The sequence below is a fragment of the Aedes albopictus genome, chromosome 2, assembly GCF_035046485.1.
Source record: "Aedes albopictus strain Foshan chromosome 2, AalbF5, whole genome shotgun sequence".
Taxonomy (NCBI): Eukaryota; Metazoa; Arthropoda; class Insecta; order Diptera; family Culicidae; genus Aedes; species Aedes albopictus.
This window is the reverse complement of record NC_085137.1, coordinates 472116496-472140985: the sequence shown is the minus strand read 5'-3', so window position 1 is coordinate 472140985 and position 24490 is coordinate 472116496. Positions and strand designations below refer to the sequence as shown.

The window sequence follows — 24490 nt, the reverse complement described above, 5'->3', positions numbered from 1 at the left end:
CTCCTCGATATAGTCAGAAGCATTGTCATTTATTTCTGTTACTCTCTTTGAAATTCATATCCAAAGCATCCTCTAGGTTATTTAAGGAATATGCTAATTGGAAACCCGTCAGATATAAAATACGTAAAAAATTCTCCAGAAGTATCTTAAAAAACAGGTTTACATTAACTATTCTGAAATATTCAAAATATTAGGTGTAAAATTAGCTAAATGTTAAAACACATTAATAAAAAACCTAATATTCTACTATGAAATACGCAAGCAAATACGATAGATTCCGCAAGCAACTAAGGCTAAATTCTCCCAACCCTTTTTGACAAAAAAATTGCTTGATATTGTTTCTGGGATTCTGGGAATAATTCATGCAATCTCAGTGCTCACTCAAAGTGCAAATTTTGAAGATAGTACATTGTAGTAAGTTGCTCTCATGACTTCCAGTTAATACTTAATGAGTCAAGATATTGTTAACTTGTGTATCTGTTTTAATGATTAATTGAACACAGTTGAATACCTATCATTGCTTCGTGCTTTATTATAAACTACTCAAATAACTGTAGTACTTAGGCACTTACATAGATCTAAGTAAGACTTTTCTAATAATCAGGAACCTCCACAAGCTATCTAACACAACCTCAGATTCCATCCAAGCCATCCAAGGAATACGTTTTTACGTTATGAAAACAGGTAGATCTTCTTCTACGCCTATTCAATCCTGCGATTACATCCAGATCTCATGTTGATATATGGTCAACATGATCGGATCAGTTTAACTTACATAGGTAGATATATTCGATGTTTTCTATTTTGTTCACATGTTAGCTCAAGTTTGTTGATTCTATTTTGTGTTAGGCGTTGATGAAGATGAGCATTTTACGCTTTGTTAGGCTTTTCCCAGCCATATTTTACAAAGCTCCAGGAGTTCAGTTGAAGAGAAACTTCTTCTTCTTCTGTATGGCTCTACAGCCTGCGTCTCTTCAACTTAGTGTTCTTTGAGCACTTCCACAGTTATTAATTGAAGGGCTTTCTTTGCCGGTTATTGCATGAATTTGTATATTGTGAGGCAAGCACAATGATACACTATGTCCAGAGAATCGAAAAAGTTCGCCGTTTCCGGATTGGCGATTCATAGCCCTAACCACTAGGCTAACTGTAAACATGAGATCAGATCAGTAGGGTTTGTAACTCCAGGAACGTGTCTCCAATGATCATCTTACGTCAAACCTTGAATTTTCGCAACTCTGTTCGCGACGAAAGTTGTCTATGAACTAGTCATCTCCTAGTTTCAGCAAATCTGCTACATTTTCTCAATGCTTTGATGCCAAAAGTGCGCCGCAGAGCTCCAACAGAGGTAGAGACTACACCTTGAGGGTGCTATCTTTGATTTCTAGGTGAACCGAAACAATGCCATCGTATCGTCCCTCTAGCTCGCTTGCTAGGCTGTTGAGGCATCCGAGAAACAGTGATATTCTACGGATACTGAATCTGGATCGGTGACGCATCGTGGAATCCAAATTATGCTCAGCGAAGGAAGTTGCTCGTGGAATGTTAGCCATTCCTCACCCACTATTTCCGGTAATGGGTCGTCCCATTGAAAATTCTGACCGTTTTCGGTCTTCAGACACCAATGCCGCTCCATGAAGATCTTCGCAGAAGTGATGATCGCTCCAAGCAGGTCTAGTGGGTCAAAAAGTCTCGCAATGAAACACAGTACCTGTCATTTCGTGAGGATCTGATGCTCGGTGATTGGAGGAAAGTCGAACTTCAAACGGAGTTTATCTACGTTGGGAAACCATGTTAAGCCTAATGCTTTCGCCTTTACATTCTGATCTCAATCAATGCCGTCATGATCATCATTGGATCAACTTGCCTTCTCAATTCGATCGCCGATTCGACGTCGTCTGCTACAGAGATAAAGTCATCCATATACACATTCTCTCCAATAAGGACTGTTCATTTTATAAAGAGGACACCTTATTTGTGTGATATCTTTTTTATTTTTCAATAAAATCATTATCGGTTTTTTGCATAAATTTCCATAGCTATTCTACAGTGTAGGAAAAATATAACATTATACAAATTGTCCTTAGTTATAGAACTGAAGCGGTTTTCGTTAAAACTCAATAAAACCCCACTTCTCAAAATTCTACACAACTTTCCACATACATAACTTTAAAATTTTCATGAACTTTTCAATGTGTTGGGATCTAATACTATTCTTCTAAAGGTAGAGTGTAATAGTTGGTCAATAATAATGCACCAAGCATTATACAGCTTGATATAGTGAGTTGCCTTGTTATCAATGAAATTGATAAAAAATACTTATTTAAGTCCAGTGATGCAATAACACTACGGAATCAGTTCAAAATTTGTCAAGTATAGAAGAAAATCGCATTCTAAATGATACCGAAGAAAAATATGCTTTAAAGTACATTCTTCATCATAAATTTAATACTTAATGATGGCCATAATGAAAAATTGCATACTTTTTGCTCCATATATGCAAGTTTTTGATTCTAGAGAAGCTTATTATTATTTTTTTCAGCTAGGTCTGACCCTATGTGATTATATACCTTATTTGAAAATAACTACATGTTAATTTTTATTTTCGACATCATTGTTACGTTGTATTTGCAATAGAGTACATCGTTATCTAGAAGAACCTTCATAGAACGAAGCGGTTTTATCTCCGGTAACTGCCATGAAGCACAGTAACCAAGCCAACAATGCTATCAAGAAGCGGTTTTCTGCATTTGAATTTGCATTATTAGTACTTTCGACTAGATCCATTGAAAACATTCAAAATTTAATATTTTTATACATTTTTGTTTAACAAATAAATTTTATTCTGAAAATCGAGTCCAATTTGTAACTTTAATATCTCAACAACCATTATTCCGATTAGGTTTATATTTTGCCAGAATATGTATCACTCAAACTGCTGCAGCATGGCAAACACTTTTTTGCAATTAAAAACGATACACCGATGTTTTACAGAAATTTTGTGTTTATCTTTAGTTTTTGGGAATTGAAAAATTAATCTCTCGAAACACTTTGCCACATTTCTATGAATTTCAATAATTTTAAACCAATTTATTTATGGTTATTATCTGCTAATATAATGTACTCAACAATGAACCAAGGCTGCTCAAATTTGAACTACGCGTTTTCTTTTTATAGCCTTGCAAAGTTGTCCTCTTTATAAAATGAACAGTCCTTAGTTGGTGCTGATAGATGAAACCTGTCCCGCTCATCGGACGCCAGCTGCTTCGAGGTCCAAGTGGCGAGATATGTAGCAGATTTGGTGCCGTACCCGTACGTCACGGTTAGAGGCTCGTATGTGGAAATCATCCCATATGGGTACATCCACAAAACGCATTGTAGAGGTGTGTCCTCCAAATTCATCCAGATCCGCCGAAGCGTTTTTTCCACATCAGCTACTACCATCACCTGAAGAATCTGACTGTGGAGAACAATCGGCCTGAGATCTTGCTGAACGACTGGGCCGACATACAGTGCATCATTGAGCGATACACCCGTAGCCGTTTTACATGAAGCGTCGAAGACCCTTCTCACCTTGGTCGTGGTGCTAGACTCCTTGATTACCGGGTGGGATAGACAACAACGCCTGACTGTATTCTCCTTGCAGTCTATCACCATACGCATGTGGTCGAGTTCAAGATATTCAGTCATGAAGTCGGTGTACTGCTTCTGAAGGCGCTCATCCTTTGACATCCGTTCTACTGCTCGCAGCTGCCTCAGAGCGATGTCTTTCCGTTCACCTATTTTACCAAATACAGCACGTGTTTGTCGGTCGAAGCTTGCGCGCCACGTCATAGGCAGCTATGTAATTCTTCATTGTCTCGATACCCATCCACGTGTATGAGCAATGTAAATGATGAAGGACAACATAGCCGCCTATGATGTAGTGTGCAGGTTTCGAATGGCAAACACGTGCTGCATGTAACAACCTAGAGTAAACGGGGGAAGATGTCCTCACTCTGCTTTCGTTAGCTGAAACCGTAACTAAATTAAGTTTTATCATAGTATGGTCTTCTACAAAGTTGGTCCTTAGGTTCTCAACTACCTTTCTTTCAATTCTGAGCCAAATTGAACACTAGAAACCGGCATGCCGTTTCAGAGACTGAAGGTCATCCAATTTCCCATATATTTCGACTGAATATCCCATACAAACCTTCAACTCATTTGCGCCAGCTCATTTTTAACCGATTGACCTGAATCTTCCACAGATTGTTCTTCTCATCCAAAAGCACGATTCTAGAGAGTGCCCCGTGAATTTCGAAAACTTTTTTTTTCGTCTCATACAAATTTGGGCCGGTCTAATGTACATACACTGACCTAGTAACTGGACACTGCCCGAGCAGGTATCACTTGAAAAATATTGGCCAGATTCAGAGTGATATCTGTCGTTTCTGTAATATGGAACGAGAAACCTCCCCAGACAACCAGGAATCGTATAAGATGTTGCATAAGATGATAAAGTGGAAGCCATATGCGTGCATGCCTCCATTTAGGCGCATGTTAAATGTACGTATATCACCTCCACTTTAACATCTTATACAACATCTTATACGATGACTAGTTGACTGGGTCGGAACATCTGATTTATAGTTACGATGCTTCATACACGCGCAGGTAAAGACTTAATAATGGTTGCTTGCAACCCAGTAAGATCTGGTCTGCAGAACCTGGGAAGGTCTTGGGGTTTATAAATACCATTGCACCTGACTGGGAGATGACGCGTCGTGGCAGAAGCTGATTACTTGACACGTGGTAATTAGCTAGATGGGAAATACGTACAGGAGAACCTGGAGAAGCAGAAATTCGTAATCATTTTTTATGCCCTTTTCAAATGCTAATCTAGATTTATCGTTGGTCTTCAATATCCAAGACTCGGAAAACGGGATCAATGCACGACGATCGGCTCAGCGTACTGGGAGATGGACCGCTACAAGTCCGAAAACTAATAAGGAGATAAAAGCAAGATACGACGGTTACTTGACATTTCTCGTCTGCCGTGAGTCCACTATTGACCAGGACTTTATGGATTATTTGCTGGAAGAGTTGGCAAAACTTCAAGATTTGATCCCCAACAATGCAGAACAGGATAAATTCATTGACTTTGGTTTTTGGATGGCTATTGAAGAAGTGGATCCTATCAGTCTTGAGTGGCTGAAAAGCTCATTGAATTAACTGATCTCTCGCCAACAAACCCGAGCAGGAGCAAATAGCTGAAGAATACCTAACTCAGGTGGTATGCAAAATCGAATACCTACAACCTGAATGAGGTATTGAGGAGCCCTGCATGAGAGGTAAAATACCTAAAATAATAACTGATGCTTATTCTGTGCATATATGGTATGGCAATACCTAAAAAATAATCGGCGAATTTGTCATAATTGAATAATACTTCAAGCAGTCCTCAGCACGAAACCACTAACTCGTTGAGGTATTTATCATTACCTACAAAATACCAAAATAAGTTATTCTCAATACCTGGATAACCGATCAATACCTTCCTCCTCTCCTCTTCTTGGCGTAACGTCCTCACTGGGACAAAGCCTGCTTCTCAGCTTAGTGTTCTATGAGCACTTCCACAGTTTTTAACTGAGAGCTTCCTCTGCCAATGACCATTTTACATGTGTATATCGTGTGGCAGGCACGAAGATACTCTATGCCCAAGGAAGTCAAGGAAATTTCCTTTACGAAAAGATCCTGGACCGACCGGGAATCGAACCCGTCACCCTCAGCATGGTCATGCTGAATACCCGTGCGTTTACCGCCTCGGCTATATGGGCCCTCGATCAATACCTTGTCTTGGTATAATACCTGACTTTGGTATGCTACAGTTATGTGTCAGTTATTTATTCCTGCTCGGGAAAGGCTGGAGTTTTGTGGGAGTTTTTCCGCGAACATCTGCGGCCTGATTATGTGCCTCTAAGGAACAAAGCTTGACTCAATCCTAGTCTGAACTACCGATTATAGAGAATCAAATCTCTATACCAGAATCGATCCGATGATCGTAGATTCCTAGTCGTTGGCATAGATGAGAGTTCCTCGAATGTTGTGAATGATTGTGATCTTTTACCGTTTCACGCAATTTACATTTAAACCCTCATAAAATAAGAAGAACTGGAAAAGAATCTAAAACATTAGGGGTTCTCACTAAACAGATTAAATTGCTGCGTAAGCCATGATTTTCTGCATATTTGAAATATTTCATAATTTTGCGAACGAAATAATCAAAGATTGCTTTGGTGATCGCGACGTTTAATCAGTTTAATCAGTTTACGCTGTTATTCCTCTAATGGATACCTGGGGTCCATTGGACCCCAGAGCCACTTTGAAGTGGTCGCAAAAAAGTTTGGATTGATATATCGGCCCCATTTTTACAGTACCTTTAAACTACACCGCGATGAGTTATTTGTGCAAAAATACCGATAGTTTCATGGCGTATTATGGATTATTTTTGATACCAAAGTTGAACCGGGCGATTTTGTACCCCTGGGGTCCATTGGACCCCACGGTACGAATGATTGTATCTTTTGATCGTGACTTGCTAGAATAATGCTGTCTTCGACAAAATTGTTCAATAGACCAAGGGCAACATTATGATAAATAAAATGAATCGAATTATCTCAGTAGATGGCGCTAGTGTGTATTAAAATTACAGATTAAAAGTTCTATTTAGTTCGAATATTTTTATATTCTGATTGTATAGAATATTCGTGTCTTCGGTAAAAATGTTTAATACATCAAGGACTATTCGTATTGACAGTTTATCTGCAAGCTGGCGCTAATAAATACATGTCCGCCCAGCATCCTAGATACCCCGATCGACAAATGTCCTCAAAAAAGGAAACTTCTTTTGAGGTGAATCTCTTGATACAATATATTAACAAACTGTTAACAATACCAATACTTCCTATTTGGTGGGTAATTTACATCAGAATTGCCTCACCAGGTGGCGCAAATGTAGCTGCAAAGATCACACATAGATGAGACTTTTGAACCATATTCCAAAAATGTAATACACCTTGTCCTTTTTTTACGTCCATGCTTGGCTGAGCGACAAAAAATTCTACCGCAAAGAAAATGAGCAAACTCAACAGTTTTATATTTTTTAAAACATCTTCGTGATTAGGAGAAATGTACAAAAATATAAAAATGTGTTTTTTGATCATTATTTTGCTAAGCCAATAGTGGACGTAAATCAAGGTTTAGGTGTATACTTTTGTTACGTTGATGTTTCGATCGAGAGAAAATATTCGGAGTTCATGTCTTCGACGGAACTATTCATTTGAATGTAAGTTTTCAATTTCAATTAACTCTGATTTGAAATTAATACAGGGAATCTTTCAATGATTCTCCAAAGGTTCCTCCAGGGCTTCATCTAGAAACTAGAAAATGCACTTGGAATCTGCATTTTTTTTCCAGAAATTCCTCCCGGGATTTATTTAAGAATTTGTACCAGTAGTGCTCCCGGGATTCCTCTAAGAAATCCTTCGGGGTTCTTCCAGGATCCTCCCGCGTTCCCTACAGGAATTCCTGCTGAGATACCTCTTAGAATTTCTCCTGGGATTCTTCTAAGATTTTCTTCTAACATTCCCCCAGGAATTCTTACAGGAATTCCATCTGGGATTGCTCTAGGAATGCCTCTCGGGATTCTTCTAGGAATTTCTCCCGAGATTCTTCTAAAATATAAACTGTACATAACAATTTCATCACTCAATTATGTATCCGTAAGCCTGTCAATTCTATAGTGTCTATATATTTTAGCCCCATGCCTGCCAAAACTTTGCCGTAGACACCATCTCTGTAAATAATAAGTATTCCGATGTACAAAAGATATAAAATGTAAAAAATTGTTCATTAGCACCAGCCTATGTCAAAGTTCCGAATCAAATAAATATTTGGCCTCCCGAACAACACTAACTTTCTAAGTAATCAGAATCCTGAGATATATGAGATACAAAATTTGTATACTCACTAGCGCCCCTTCACCAATCAAACAACTTTGCCGAAGACACCAACTTTATAAGTAATCAGGATCTTGCGATATATGAGATGTTATTTTATCAATGATATGTCTGTTTGTCTGTGATGTCTCTTTGGGTTCATTCAAATAATACGTAATGCAAAATTTGATAATTTCAGAACTCCTCCCTACTCCACGTAACAACTTTTGTGTGGTAAATTATGTTTTTTTATAAAGCGTAACACAGCGCTAGACACACTCGCTACCCCTAGCGTTACGTAATATTTGAACGAACCCCTTTGAGCTGCCGGACATTTATGTCTACCCATTTACAGAAGTGTGATTTATTCTTTTGTTATGTGCGTCTTGTCCGCTTGCTTTGGTACGTTACATCCCATTGATTAGGGGCGTTTTGGAATGCTCTCTAGCGCCAACTATTGGATATTTCCTAAAATAAATTGTTCATCACTAGATAGGCCTTGACTTACCGAACATCTTTGCTGAAAACATCAACCTTTTAAAAAGTAAGGATCACGAGATACGCGAGAATATATGTTGGGGTCCAATGGACCCCAGGGTCCCAAAACGGACCTTTTTTAAGGTATCCTTTTGAGGCTTAAGTGAATCCCCCTATTGTCTTTCTTTGAAATAACACGCACTGAAGTTTTGGACTCCGGATATCTTCCCCATACAAAATATACCCATACTGTGGTTTAAGATCCTCATACCAAATATACTCATGGTAACGTAGTGTAAGAGTCTATTTTTCTTTAAACAGCCGCCATCTGGAACTTTGTACCGCCAACTTGGATTTTGGTAAGCCGTCTTGAATATTCTTGTCGCCATATTTGGACTCCGGACATCTTTCCCATACCAAATATTCCCATACCGCATGGTTTCAGAGGCTTAATTTCCTTGAAATGGCAATATCCTTGAATTGTGAGCCGTCATCTTGGATTTTTGACCGTCATCTTGAATATTCTGGTCACGATATTTGGACTCTGGACATCTTTCCCGTACCAAACATGTCCATGTTTTATGGTTTTAGAGACTGAAACTCATTTAAACAGCCGGAATATATTTTTTTTGCCGCCATCTTGAATTTTATGCCACCATATTGGTTATTCTAGTTACCATGTTTGGACTCCTCCTCATACCAAATATGGCCATATTGCATGACTTCAGAGCCTAAAACTCCTTGAAACAGCCGCTATATTTTATTATGAGCCGCCATATTGAATTTTGGAATGACGTCATGGATTTTTTAGTCTCCATTAATGAACTCCGCCTAGGGGGACAGATGATCAAAAATAAGTTTACATAGTTTATGGACAGCTTCTAAGCATATTCTCACAAAATAGTCATGCAGCTTCAGAAAAGTTGCAGCTTTAGATATTATGCGCAACTCGGTCTAGGGTCAATCTAAACGTCTAGTTTTGGATTACCCGACGTTTCGGCCAGCTTTATTTGGCTATTATCGAGGGAAAAACTACTCAATCAACTGTTTTTGTCTGTTGTATTAATACTAAATCATATCCATCCAAAGAGTAGGGCACGCGTGTCAGTAATTTTATGTAATAAATGTGCACCTTTAAGTAGTTTAATATATGTTTCAATATAAGTGCAATGTGTTTTAAACCGTGATTTCGTGTTAATTCGTGTGACTATTAAGCCCTCTGGAACTCCCAGACATCCGCAAGGAACCACAAGGTCGTCTGGTGATCGCCGTTGTAAGATGAGTCCCCCATTACTCAAGAATTAATCATTTACACCATCACTGATGTTGGATACAGGAATCCCCTCACATACAGTCCACTTATACGAGGTACATTGGAACCCGACAAAAAACGGTTGACTAGGTAGTTTTTCCCTTGATAAAGGCTAAATTAAGCCAGCCGAAACGTCGGGTAATCCAAAACCAGCCGTTTAGGTTGACCCTAGACCGAGAAAGCCAACTTCTGTGCACTAGTAGTAGTATTCCGGTCGAACATCACCTAAAATTATGCACAACTTTGCTAAAGGCAACATCTTCGTTGCAGTGCCCATATAGCCACAGCTGTAAAGGCATGGGTTCAGCATGCTGAGAGTGACTGATTCGGCTCCCGGTCGATCCAGGAACTTTTTGTAAATTTCCATGATTTCCTTGTTGACCATAAAGTATTTTTGTGCCTGGCACACGATATGCACATGCAAAATGGTCATTGACAGAAGAAGATCTCAGTTAACCCTCGAGTAATCGCGTCTTTGACTACCTGCAGCGACGCCGCGCTCACACTGTGTACCACAAGCGTGCATTTTTTATGGTGCATGTACTCAGTACACGATGCAACCGCTCCTGAGTTAATAACTGTTTAAGTGCTCACAGAGCTGAGAAGCAGATTTTGCCCCAGTGGGGACGTAAAGTCTGAATAAAAACAGTAACACAGTGATCAAATTGAATATTATCATGTCGAAGTAAAAAAAAAAACATGTTAATTGAAAACGGTAAAACAGACCCAACAGAACCATCAGATCTGTGAATGGGAATGCTAATTACTCATCGTTGTGAGAGTCTGTAAACTGTAAAACGTCGTCGAACAGCGGCCCAACAAAACACACCGAACTCGCACACAAAACACGCACGAGAGCGTGAAAATGCCCATTGGCTGACTGGCTGGTTGGGACGTTTTGGTGACAACTAGGTATAATGAGAGCTCTGTTCGTGTGCAGTGCGTTCATACACATCTCAATTTCAGAGCTTTTAAATACTTCCCGCACGTTTCTTCGATGTCGTTGCGTGCGAGATTTATTTTGGCGTCGACGAAAAGTGGACTCGGCTTGTTGTTTGTGTTCTTTGTTTCCCATTAGAAGAAGAAAGGGTAAAATATCAGAATACTTGAAAATTGCAGATTAAATTTTGTTGTTAGCATTATTTTCTGAAATATATTTTAGAATATGATTTCTGTGAAATACCCGTAAATGAAATAACATTTAACTGATTCCTGATGATATTGTACAAGTTTTGGCAGATTTTGTGCCAAATCCTGGAAAAATTATAGAGAACTTTGGAAGCAAGGCTTAAAAATAGATATAAAAACTTATAGAAACCTTCTTCTTCTTCTTTATGGCTCTACGTCCCCACTGGGACTTGACCTTCCTCGCTTCAACTTAGTGTTCTTTGAGCACTTCCACAGTTATTAATTGGAGGGCTTTCTTTGCCTGCCATTGCATGAATTTGTATATCGTGAGGCAAACACAATGATGCACTATGTCTAGCGAGCGAGTCGAGGAAATTTTCCCGACCAGAACGGAAATCGAACCCGTCGTCTCCGGTTTGGCGATCCATAGCCTTAACCACTAGGCTAACTGGAGACTGTTATAGAAACCATTGAGCGTCATTTTAATACTATATTCAGAATGTTTTGTAGAACTGCTTCATAAATGTATCAAACACCGCAAATTTTGAGGGACAAAACCTATGCTGCATATACACACATACATGTACCTACAAATTTCCAATTTATGGATTTTACAAGGGAGCAGGTTCTGATCGAATTATGGTCTCCAGTTGAATTGTTCAAGAAAGAAATTCAAATTCCAAACTTTCATGAGACCTCTGAGAGAATTCGGTGCAAAACAACTACACGGATGCTTGGTAGACAATTTTCAGAATTTCCTTTTGGTAAAATTCTCGGAGAAAAAAATTCAAGAATTATCGATCATTTTATGCCATTTTCTCTTTACGTACAAATAAATATAAGCGCACGAGAACGGAAAGAAAAACTCTGTTTAGTATTCGTACAACGGTGACAACAACAAATGGCCTACAACCTTGAAAAAATCGTAGGTAACCTATAGGTAGCACCAGAAAAATATGTGGGTCGCGAACTTGACTCATCGCAGTGCTGCCAAGTTTCCCCGCTGTGCGGCAGCACCTCTGTCGAAATGTCAGATACCCTGATGCTTTTGCCGGTATGCACGGATTCTTCCGCGTGAAAAGAAAAACGCATTCACCACACCACCATCATCATTGGGAAACATCCATGGAGCCAAGAAGACAGATGGCCAGCAATTAGCTATTTGGTAATTGATTTTGTGCGAGAGCTATAAATACCATCCATCCGGCACGGCGCGCGGGACTGTTGCAGGTTGTTTACTCTTCGGAAAACTTAGCTTCGCCCGAACAAATACTGCCAACTGCACGGTTAGAAATAGCATTCAGAGAGAAAAAAAAAAGTTCAACAGATGACTCTTACACTCAAAAATATCACAGCTTGGTTGGACATTTTCGCTTATGTTTTGCTTGGCAGAGCCCTGCGCTTCCTTCCTTCGATTTAGTAGTTGACCTTTGGTCCGATGGGGCGCTCCAGTCGCTGCAAATCAGCAATCAGAAAGAAAATCGGCATCAATAATTGAGTTTTTCTATCGGCCCAATCAACCGAACCGAATTCGAATTACACGCTTGTGAACACCCGCACACTATGTACCCTTGCTCGGTGTAGTTAGGTACCTAACCTCACACTTCGCGTCGCTCACGCGCCACTTCTTCGCTCGCGCGCCGCCTCGTCACCGCTCGTGAAGAAAAAGAATTCCTAGCGATAACCCAAACAAACCAAGGCGCCTGGCGTACGGCGGATGCGCGCCTTTCCGATCCGCGTGTGAATCGTGCGATTCTTGACCGAGTACTAAACCGAGCTGGCTAAATACTACCTACTAACTAAAAGCTTCTGGCATACTGGGTTCTCTTTCTCTAGTCTGGTGGAAACGATTTGCGTGCGGCTGGCTATAGAGATTGAGAGAGAGTTTTCCGATCGAGTGGGAAATTCTCGAGATGGCCCACCACCGACGACCGGCTTTGACGTAATTTTTCTTCGGCTTTCGATCCAATGAACGTTGCTAGAAGGTGCACTTGAAAACAGACAAATCATTTGGAACTATTTATTTAATTATGTCCATAGATTTCAAGTTGGCAAAAAAATAGGAAATTATAGGAACTTGATTGTAACACTGAAATATAAACATGTGAAACATTCTTGTTTTGGTGGGATTTGAACTCACAACTCTGTATTCACTATAGAGGCGCATTAATCAACCAAGCCACCGAACGAGATAGCATAGCTTAACATACAACCGGATTTAACGGCTACGCAGTCTGAATGCATCAAAAGGATTTGTTATCTAACCCGACATTTCGACACTTTGGATGGTGCGTTTTGATGCATTAAGACTGCGTAGCCATTAAATCCAACGTTAAATTCGCACAGAATACAGTCGATTCCCCCATCATTAACATAGAACATTATTTAATTGGCTTCTTTAAAGGTGTTGAGATAATTCGATATTCTGAATCTGCATGTCAAGCTGAGCCCAAATCCAAATTTTCATGAATTTTGGTGCCCGGGAACCTATTCAAAAATCAATTTGAAGTTAGTATGGGAGCAATTTATCGAATCACCCCTCGTCGCATTTTGCATTGGGCGGAGGTGTCAAGCAGTTGCCCAGCTGTCAAAAGGTGATTTAAAAAAATCTCTTTGAAATTGATTTAAAGTGCCAAAATAAAGTTCTAAAAATCTGAAAAAAATCATAGTGGCTCAGAAAAAGGTGCTCTTTTGTATAAAATTAAAAAATCGACAATTTTTTCAAAATTTAAAACCCCAATTGTAACGTTTTTGGAATGGTTTCGGAATAAGATAGTAGTGTAAATATAGATACGCGGACACCGCTGAGTAAAATATTTCAAGCGAGTGAATAGTATTTTTTAAGAGTGCGATGCCGCAAAATGCTCTCCATTGATGTTGTTGGAATCGTGACGTCATGCTCGTTTGAATACAAAATTTTGACAGTTCGTTTGGATATAGCGGAGTAATCTTCGCGGATCTATGTTTACTCAAAAAATTTGCAAACGCAAATTACGTTTCAATATTATGAAAAACAAGTATTTACTGTTCTACTGGAATTTTTTAATTCATTTATGTATAAACATTTATTAAATACAAGTAAACATATGACCGAAGAAAGCCTTAAAGAAACTATCATCAAAATCTTAGACAAGATTATAGTCCACAAATTTGACTTCAAGAGATTCACAGAAAATATTTCTGATAAAGTTCCTGTCGACATACTATAACAAATTTGATGCAAAGTTCGTGGGTTCATCTTGAACATATTACAACACAACACAACTTGTGTTTTCAATTTTTCTTTTTCTCCCGAAAATTCGCTCAAAGTAGTTAAGTTATGTTGGGAAGCATATGTTACTGTCAGAAAATCCTACAAAACTGTATCGTAGTACTTCACAAAAAAAATCTACGCAGATTCTGCAGAGAACTATTGTTGAACTATTCCAAAGTTGTACTCTGTAAATCAAGAATATTTCAGACTTAAGAGATTACCAGAGTCCTTTAAAATTATGAAATTATTTCCACGATTCCTTTGAAAAATCCACTACCCTTTCCCTGAAAGTTTTACCAACTTTTTTTTTCCTAAAACTTAATTTAAGGATCTACCCATATAGCCGAGGCGGTAAACGCACGGGTATTCAGCATGACCATGCTGAGGGTGACGGGTTCGATTCCCGGTCGGTCCAGGATCTTTTCGTAAAGGAAATTTCCTTGACTTCCTTGGGCATAGAGTATCTTCGTGCCTGCCACACGATATACACATGCAAAATGGTCATTGGCAGAGGAAGCTCTCAGTTAATAACTGTGGAAGTGCTCATAGAACACTAAGCTGAGAAGCAGGCTTTGTCCCAGTGAGGACGTTACGCCAAGAAGAGAGAGATATATATTCTATTAACGATTCAAAAAAAAACCTAGTAAGTTTATTTGGAATTTTACCAAATATTCCTCCAAAACATTATTCTGAGCGACAGTCTTTTTTATTTCTTTTTATATGTGAATTTTTACTGTTGCTAATTCTTTACACATAACGGCAGTCGATTTCTAAGTGCAGGTTCTCATAGAAACCTCTTCAGACATAATATCTGTAGGTTAGCGGAGGATTCTTTAGTTCTTCCAAAAAACATCTCCACGAATTTCTTCATAAACTCCGCAAGAAATACAGACAGAAATTCTTCCGAGAATTTCTCTTAGAATACTGACTTGAAATTCTTTAAAAACTTTTATAAAAACTGAAAAGCTATACCTGAAAATCGTAAAGTTTTCTTGAGAAATTTTCAAGAATCTAGTACCTTCCTAGAGATAGATCACCAGCAGAAACTCATAATCATAACTCATTTCTTCAGAAAATCCTTCATAGACTTACCCTATTTTTTCGGAACTTTTCTAAACTTATTTTTATTATACCCTTCGAAAATTCCTTTGAGAATTCCCTCAAACGATTTTCCAAGGATTTATTCCAAAACTTCTAAGGTTTGCTTTAGAAATTGCTCCAGGGTTTTTTTTTTCGAAAATCTTAAATTCTGCCAGATGGGATTACTTTAGAAACTCTTCTTGAACACTTAAAAAATGTGAGATAAGACAATTTTCCGCAGGGTTACTTATAGAAACTCCACAAAATTTTCGAGAGATTCTTTCACAAAATCTCCCATGGCTTTTATTATTAATTCGACTAACATTTTTTTTTAGAAATATCTCCAGATTTTTCTCCAGAGATTTTTTAACAAATTTCTCAAAAGATTCCTTTGAAAAACTTCCACAGATTTTTTGAAAATTCTTTCATGGACCCATCTAAGGATTCATTTATAAAAATCTTTCTCGAGTTCCTGAAAAAATCTCCCAGGGATTCTTAAAAAATCTTTCAAGGATTCCTTTGGAAACTCTTCGTAGATTTACTTTAAAAAATCATCCCGGAAATCTTAAAGAAATTCAGTTAGAAATTCTATCACAAAATGTTCTGAGGATTCGTTAAGACTTTAGAATGCTCTCCAGAAATTTTTCCAAGATTTTCTTAAGAAAGTCTTGCTCGGATAGCTTCCAAAAATGTTGTATGGAATCCATTAAAAAATACTCCAAAAATTCCTTTCAAAAAATCTTGCATAGATTATTACAGAAATTCATCTACGAATTTCTTCAGATTTTTTTTCACAGAGATTCTTCCACAAAATTTTCAAAGCATTCATCTAGAAAACCTTCCATAAACTTTCTCAAAAATACTCCATGGATGTTTTTTTTAGAAAATGATTCGCGGATACATTAGAAATCATAAATTCAGAACTACTTTCATAATTTTCTCAGAAGCTTTTATTCAAGGATTGCTTTAGATGTGCTAAAACAGATTATAAAGAAAATTCTCAAGATTTCTTCACATTCCTTTAGACATCTCATCAAGAAATTTCTCCCAGGATTACTTAAGAAAGTCTTAAAAAATCTTCCAAGGATTCCTTCATTATTTTTTATACAGATTCTTCCAGATATTCTTATAAGGATTCTTACGGAAAGGTTGGAAGACATTCTTGCAGAATTCAATTTTGTGGATATTCCAGGTTTTCAGGTATTTCTTCGGGTATTTCTCCTGGAATATCTTCAGAAAATTTATCTATGGATTCTTAAAATATTCACATTTTTTTAGGAATCCATTTGGAGTTTTCTGCAGAATTTTTTCAACTCCTTTTGAAATTTCTTCAGCGATACTTTCAAAAATACTTTTGACGCTTTTTCAATATTCCTAGAATAACTTCAAAAATTTCAGCAGAGATTTCTTCTAAAGTTGTTCAATGGATTCTTTCATAAGAAGTCATAAGAAATTATGAGTAAAGTTTGTAAGAAAGCTTTGAGGAGAAGGTTTATAGGAATCCCTAGAGGAATTTCTGGAAAAAAATCCATGAATCTCTGAATCCCTGTGAAATTTGATAAGAAATCGTTGGAAGAATTTGAAATTCTCTGAAAGAATTAACACAAGATTTTCTTAAAGAATCCGTGAAGGAATTCATGAATACAGAATTTCTAAGATATCAACAGGAATTCTTCATTACTCCATCAGGGATTTATTCTGTGATTTTATTGGCGATTGTCCCGGAATACCTGCCGGGATTTTTTTAAGCACTCTTTCAGGGATTTGGAATGAAATCCAATCAGCATTTTTAACAGAAGTTCTTAGAGGAATATCTGAAAAAAAACATGGAAGAATTTCTATAGAAGTTCATGGAGTCTCTGAATATCATTTTCCATGAATCCCTGATAAGTTTCTTAAGAAATCGATGCGTGAATGTCTGCATGAATCCCAAAAAGTATTTTTGGTGAAATCTCTAGTTGGATTCTGGTAGAATTTACTAGATGAATTTTTGAAAAAATCTCTGGGGAAATATCTGAAAGAATCTCTAGGAAATACCGAGTTTCTCAGGAAATTTCTGGAGGAATACTTTGAAAGAATCCTTTAGAAACTGTTTTAGTTTTCACAGCAATCTTTCGAGAATGTTTTATAAGAATTCCTGGAAAATTCTTTGGTAAAATTCCTGGAGGAATCTATGGACAACCCAGGAGGAGGGACGGAAGGAAAACCAGGATAAACAAACACCCGTAAAATTCTCTGCAGAGTTCCTGATGGAATCTCGGTCTGAATTTCTGAAAAATTCTTCTCAAGAAATTTTGGAAAAAAAATCGACCAAAAATCCTGGAAGATTCTGTGAATGAAGTCACGAAAGACTTTTAAATGAATACTTAAAGAGATTACTGCAAAAATTTTGAAGAGGAATTCAATTACGAATCACAGGAATAAATCTTAAGGAACTGCTTTAGGAATTTCTCAAAATTCTGAAATCCTTGAATGATTTCATTAAGGAATTCCTGAAGGAATCCGAGGAAAAATGTCTGAGATAGTTTCTGGAGAAGTTTTTTTCTACGGATGGTTTTTCTATAGGAACTTATGTAAGAATGTATGAAGAAATTATCATACGAATTTCTGAAACGAACTTTCAAAAAATAGTCAGAAAATTTTTCAAAGAATTTTTCAAATTGTCGAGGAATTCGTGCTAATTAGGAATTCGTGCTAATAAACCAGTAAAAAAATAGAAATGTTGGTTGGGTAGAATTCAACTGCTGTCGAATTTCGCGGATGAATTCTTGAAAAAAACAACTAAGCAAATATATCTGAAGGAATCTTAAGGAAATAAAGAAATCCCATGATGTGTTTCTGAGAAAATATCTGAAGGAATTATTGTTAAATACATTGAGAATGTTTTATTAAAATTCCTGTTTGGAATTTCTGAGAATATTTATAGACAAATTTCTGAATCTCTGTCTGAATTTCTGCAAACATCTCGGAGGAATTTCTGATGGAATCATCGAAATTAAAAATCATGGAAGAATCTCTGGAGGAATACCTGCAAAAACGTCTTGTGGAAGAAATTCATGAAGATATTCATGTGAAAATTTCCTGAGGTATTCAGAAGAAATTCTTGAAACAATATTTGAGAGAATTTCTGAAAAACCTGCTGCTGCAGGAATTTTGGAAAAAAAATCTGTGAAAAATTCCTGACAAAAAAAATATTGAAAGACTTTTAAACGGAGGAATCCCTAGAACAATTTCTGAATGAAGAGATTGTTGTGAAAATTTTAAGAGGATATTTATAACTAATCGTAGGAAAACTTCTTAAGGAAACGCTTGACGAATTTGTGAAAAAAATAATCCTTGAATGATTTTACTAAGGAATTTCTGAAGGAATCCGTGAAAGATTTTCTAAGATAATTTCAGAAGTAATATCTTATGAAAGATTTTTCTAGACTAGAATTTCTGGAAGAGTGTATGAAGAAATTCTCAGACGGATTTCTGAAGCATCTTTGTAAAGATATTCAATTTTTTCAAAGAATCCTTTCCTAATGTGTCGTTGGAGAAGTTTCTTTAGGAATTCGTGCTAATAAGCCAGGATTAAATTAAAATATTACTTGGGTACAGTAGAACTGCTATAGAATTATTCGGATAAATTTTCAAAAAAAAACCTGGTGGAATTTCTGAAGGAAACCCAAGGAAATTCCTGTAGAAAGTCCATGAAGAGTTTCTGCGGAAAAAGATATCTGGAGAAATACTTGTAAAAACTCTTAAGAAACCTATGGTAGAATTCCCAATGTCTTGATAAAGTTTTAAGAGCATTCCTGAAAATTTTTTGGAGGAATCTACGGACCCAGGAGAAATAACGGAAGAAACACACGGATAAACAAACATCAATATTAGCGTGGTTCAAAAAATCATTTTTGCTCCACACCGCTTATTCGATTCGTAACCAGATTCTCAACCTTCTTCCAAATATGTAACTGATTTTGATAAAAATTGAGAGTGCACAAGCCCTACAAAGTTTGTTTGGGAATTACTATGGGAAAACGACGTTTTTCATTCAATTGACCGTAGCATTTCCCCAAGTGCCCTAGAGTGTTAGTTGACCATTGATACTCTTAGGCTACTCTATCAGCTACAACTTTACCGAAGACCACATTCAAATCTGGCGCCTCATTAATTAGTTATCGATTTTTATCCAGAATGAAAATGTTTGATCATAATGGTTACACTATTCGATGGGCATCACTGCAATTTGCCTTGAAACATAGTAGCCATGATTTCTGTGTGCTATCTTTGGCGCCATATGCAGCAATGTTGCCTGCTGGGAAGCTGAACGATCACTGTTAAAGTTTCTCCAGTTAGATAAAAATCGATAACTAATTAATGAGGCGTCCGATTTGAATGTGGTCTTCGGCAAATTTGTAGTTGACAGAGTAGCCTAAGAGTATTAATGGTCAACTAACACTCTAGGGCACTTGGGGAAATGCTACGGTCAATTGAATGAAAAACGTCGTTTTCCCATAGTAATTCCCATACAAACTTTGAAGGGCTTGTGCACTCTCAATTTCCAACCAAATCAGCTCAATTTTTGGGAGAAGGCTTAGAATCTGGTTATATATCGAATAAGTGGTGTGGAGCAAAATCGATTTTTTCACTACCTTAATCAATATGTATATCTAGAAAAATGTCCTACGAATTTCTGAGAAAATGCATAGAGAATTTTAAAGGATTCTCCGTCTGATTTTTTACAGAAATCTCTGGCGAAATTTTAGTTGGAGTAACTGAAAAAATATACAAGAATATGGAAGAATTCCTGCAAGAACTTCTTGAAGAATCCGTGAAGAAATTTATAAAGACATTACAGTGAAATTTGTTTAAGGAATCTCTGGAGTTTCTGACAAACTCGCTACTTGGAATACTTGGATGATTTTATAAAGAAAGTCTCTGAGTGTTTTTTTCCGAACCCTTGGAAAATTTTCTGAGAGAATCGCTGGAGCAATTTCTTAAGGAATAATCCCTGGGGGATTTTTTGGAGATATTCGTGAAAAAGTTTATGAAGGAATTCGCAGTGCAATTTCAAACTCTGGAGATTTTTTTAAGAATATACTCTAAGAATCTTAAAAGTGATTTTTGAAGGAATCGGTTGAACAGTTTCTAAAGGAATCCGTATTTTTTTTTCTTAAAGAATTCCTGAAGGGTTTTAAAAGGAACCCTGGGGAATTTTCTAAAGGTATCTGCGGAATAATTACTGAGGTATTCTATGAGAGGTTTTGCATAAGGAATATAGGAAATTTCTGGAGGAATCTCTACAGAAATTTCTGGAGAAAACTCTGCAGGAAGTTCCGAATAATTCCTCGTGAAATTCCCCAAGAAATATTTCTGAAGCAAACCCTGGAAAAAAATCCGAAAGACCCCTGAAAAATTCTTTGAAAGAATCCCTAGAGTAAATTTTAAAGGAATCCCTGACTGATTTTCTAAAGACACCATGGATAAATTGATGAAGGAGCAATGGAAAATTTTCTAAAGGAGCAGAAATTTTTGGAGAAATCTTCAAGTGAATTTCTGGTAGAATCTCTGGAGGAATTTCTGATAATCTCAACCAAAGTTTCTGAAGTAATTCCTGCAGAATCCCTGGAGATTTCTTAAAAGAAGAATTTCAGCATGTATCTCTAAAGATGCTAAGCTAGACGCACCACGATGGCGTAGTGTACATACCCGGGTAGAGCTTAATGGCAAAAGAATGGCAAATTTTACCATTAAAACAGAATGTTTGAATGGCAAAATGTGTTATTTATTCGTTTGAAATAAGAGTTGAAATAACAAAAATAATAACAAAATTTTGGTAGCAGAAAAACTTAAAAATAACTTATTTTGCCATTGTAATAACAAAGTAATGGTAAAGCATGCGGATTAAATTGAAGAACAAAATAAGTTATTATTGAGATATTGATAACAAAATAAGACCCAAATTAACTGTTATCGGTGAATAACAAAATATGACATTCTTGAGTTATTGATAACAGAATAAGAACAAATTTAGCTGTTTATGTGGCGATCAAAATAATGGTAGGTAGGTTGAAATTAGTTGTTCAAATTCAATTTTAAAATAATAGTAGATTCAGTTATTATTTCAAAGTAGCAGAAGAAAGGTAAAATGAGCTATTTCTTTTTTTTCTTGAATAAAATTTAAATTCATCAATCAATGTAAAAACAGTTTTATTTAATGGAAACTAAAAACTCAAAACGAAAAAATCCGGATTTGTTTACTTTTGCGAGATACGTCGAATTGAAAAGTTATGCTTGAAATATACAATATAATAGTTAATGGTATATTAAGAGTAAAATATTTTATGGTGCCTAATGTTTATAAATAATTTCTCACAATATCAAAATAATGGCAAATTTAGCTAGGAATGTAAATTATGTTATTGTTTTGATATTTTATACAATTCATTATAAAAGGTGCTAAATTGCAAGTTTTACCATGATGGTAATTTTTGTTATTGATGTGTTATTTAGCATTATTCATGAATAAAATATCAATGACAAGATTTGCTATGATTGTATATTTTCCTATTGATTTGCCATTTTAAGTTTTTCATAATAACAGAAGAATGGCAAAACGAGATATGATGTCAAAACCAGTTATTATTTTATCCTTTGTTTGCCATTAGCCTCTACCCGGGTAGCGCGCCTGTCTGGGTCATATTATCCCCAAAATCCTACTAGGCTTAACTAATGTGTAGAAGTTCGTTCAAGTTTATAATTAACAGAACAGATTTGGAAGATTTTTTTTTCAGAAAGTCACGTCTGCTTATCTGTGACACCCAATAGAATAAATTATCGCAGATGTTGGTCCATCTCCTGTGCGACGCACAGTCGTTGGAAAGTCCGGCTTCGCTTCAGATGGGGGCGGTAATACGACGAAGCGACTGTTTGGAATATTATTTTCGTTGATGAAATCTAGAAGCCGGAAATGACTTTGAGAAAATTGAACCCGTGTTGGCGGATGTGATGGATGGATCAGCTGAGTGCGCAAGGGTACCATTACCAATTGGCTTAGTACCAAACTTTGCGGGAAAGAAATATTGAGAGCTTGATTTTGAGAAAAACTTGATGTATTTTGACCTGTGAGACCCTGTTCTCACGGTATTTACTTGAACTGCTCTGGGATAAGTTTTTGGTGATTTCAGAGATTACAGGAATGTCCAAAAAACTGTTGATCTTAAAGTACGTTATTGTTTGTTATTTTTTAGGTTAAAATTTCGATTCGGGATTCGTTTTCGTTTTGGTAATTGTTTGTTAAGAAAACTCTTGGCTTATAACCGTGGAAGAGCATAGAGTTTAAGAGTTATCTTCAAAACCTCTTTTGATTTGCTCATAGCTTACATTCAGGATTCTAAAATACCTTTAAACAAGAAAAAATAAAAACATTTGTATATGACCCCTAACCGAACAAGCATGACGAGCTCGTGCTCACGTCTATTCGAAGAATAAAAAATGAACTCCATTCATCTTTTGCCACAGTGCACATTGGGATATGTGGTGGACAAAAATCTGATTTTTTTAATTTCAGGATGCTTTCTTCGCTACAAGTTTCTCAAATTCTAAAAAATGGTTAATTCGTTGCAATAATTATGCCTCATGCAAAAAAATGCATGATCGTCGCCCATTGTGCATCCTGCCTGCCCGTTTCGACGTTCCTCGTTGAACTGTAGCGCTTCTGTGTCCGGCTATTAATACAAGAAGGAGAAACCGCCGTACGCCCCATTACACGCACTGACAGTGGAACGTTTTAATCCGACCTGCCGAAAATAGAACCATCCAAACCCACCCGATCGAATGACCGATGATGGACCGATTGGATGGATAGACGGGAGAGTCCTCTGCTCTGGCCAAACAGTTTATTTACATTAGAAGTTCATTAAAAATAGCATGCCCCATCCCTTGTAGTGCGGCATGCCATGCCAGAGTGCAGTCAGTGGGTGGTGCGGAGGCGGGGGAGGATCGCGCATGTTTGGAAAATTCGAACCGGCGCGCCAGCGTATGAGGGCAGAGATCACCGAGGGGAGACGCAGTTTGAGTGATCTCACACTTGAGATTTTTCTTTTCTGCGGTGCAATTTTTGCGTTTCTCCCAGAAACGATTGGCGTTGTAGGATGTTTGACCAGATGGCGCATCACAGAATGTTGACAGTGAGGAGCGCTGTTTTGAGAGGAGTTAATCTCAGACGATGTTCCTCTGAATTAGATTATTTTGTGAAAATGTGACAGAGGAAGGTAAATAATTGAGATGTTAATTACGTGAAGCATTGACAGATTGCACACTCTCAGTGGCGTCTCGTAACCTCACTTTTTACCTGTTCAACGACCCTAAAACTTGTAATTGCGGAGAGTTCAGGTTCTGAATCCAATTGAAAATGGATGGAAACGGCTATTCTCCTCGCTCTCTACAAATTGCATGCCACTTTGTTGAGAAAATTCAAGAATTTACATTTGTTGAACAGGTAGATTTGAGGTTAGGGAATCGCCACTGCACACTCTTGTGAAAAAATAAAAACCTAGTGTTAAATTGAAATGAAAATAGATTCGAATTGCTCTCCAACCAGGGATGCCACATATACTGATTAACACAGACAAAAATAATTATATTTACACGTCATGTAAACTTCATTTTAGTCATGTAAACTTAGTGTTATGATGGTTTACATGATATATCATGTAAATTTGTGTTAAATGTAATGTAAATACTCAGAGTCATGCTGAATTACATGACATGTAATGAAAGTTTACATGATGTTTTATGACTTTTACATGATATGTCATGTAAACTTCGGTGATATTCCACGCTCCAATCATGTGTATCATGTCACAGAATTTTACACTCTTTTTTCGATCTGTGTATCTGTATTATACAGACTTTTGAGCTTACATACAGATTTCGTTTTATATGAAATACAGATTTTTGATTTAGAGAGGCCATTTTATTTTTGTATGAGATACAAGTTTTTCTCCCAAATTTTGTATGGGCTACAGTTTTTTAAAAGGGTGATACAGATTTTTCAAAATATCATCTGGCATCCCTGCACAGATAAAAATAATGAGATTTACACGTCATGTAAACTTAATTTTTATCATGTAAACTCACTGTTACTGTTGGTTTACATGATATATCATGTAAATTTGCGTTATATGTCATGTAGTCACTCAGAGTCATGCTGAATTACATGACATATAATGTAAGTTTACATGATATTTTATGACATTTACATGATATGTCATATAA

At 36.9% G+C, this 24490-nt stretch overlaps 1 protein-coding gene across 20 annotated transcripts in view; it reads right to left on the bottom strand.

The window, feature by feature from the left end:
• LOC109414826 (supervillin) overlaps window positions 1–24490 on the bottom strand; it is a 1049091-nt gene that overhangs the window by 600372 nt on the left and 424229 nt on the right. The window contains exons 1-2 of one of the 20 annotated variants that reach the window (XM_029870790.2): window positions 12420–12840; window positions 12232–12348 (exon numbers count right to left, since the gene is read on the bottom strand). The exons of 17 other annotated variants lie outside the window; for them this stretch is intronic. In XM_029870790.2, the coding sequence (XP_029726650.1) occupies window positions 12232–12261 (30 nt within the window). In that variant the 5' untranslated portion in view covers window positions 12262–12348; window positions 12420–12840. Of the gene's footprint in view, window positions 1–12231; window positions 12349–12419; window positions 12841–24490 lie in introns of those variants that run through there. 2 more of the 20 variants (XM_029870791.2, XM_029870793.2) reach the window with 2 other exon arrangements.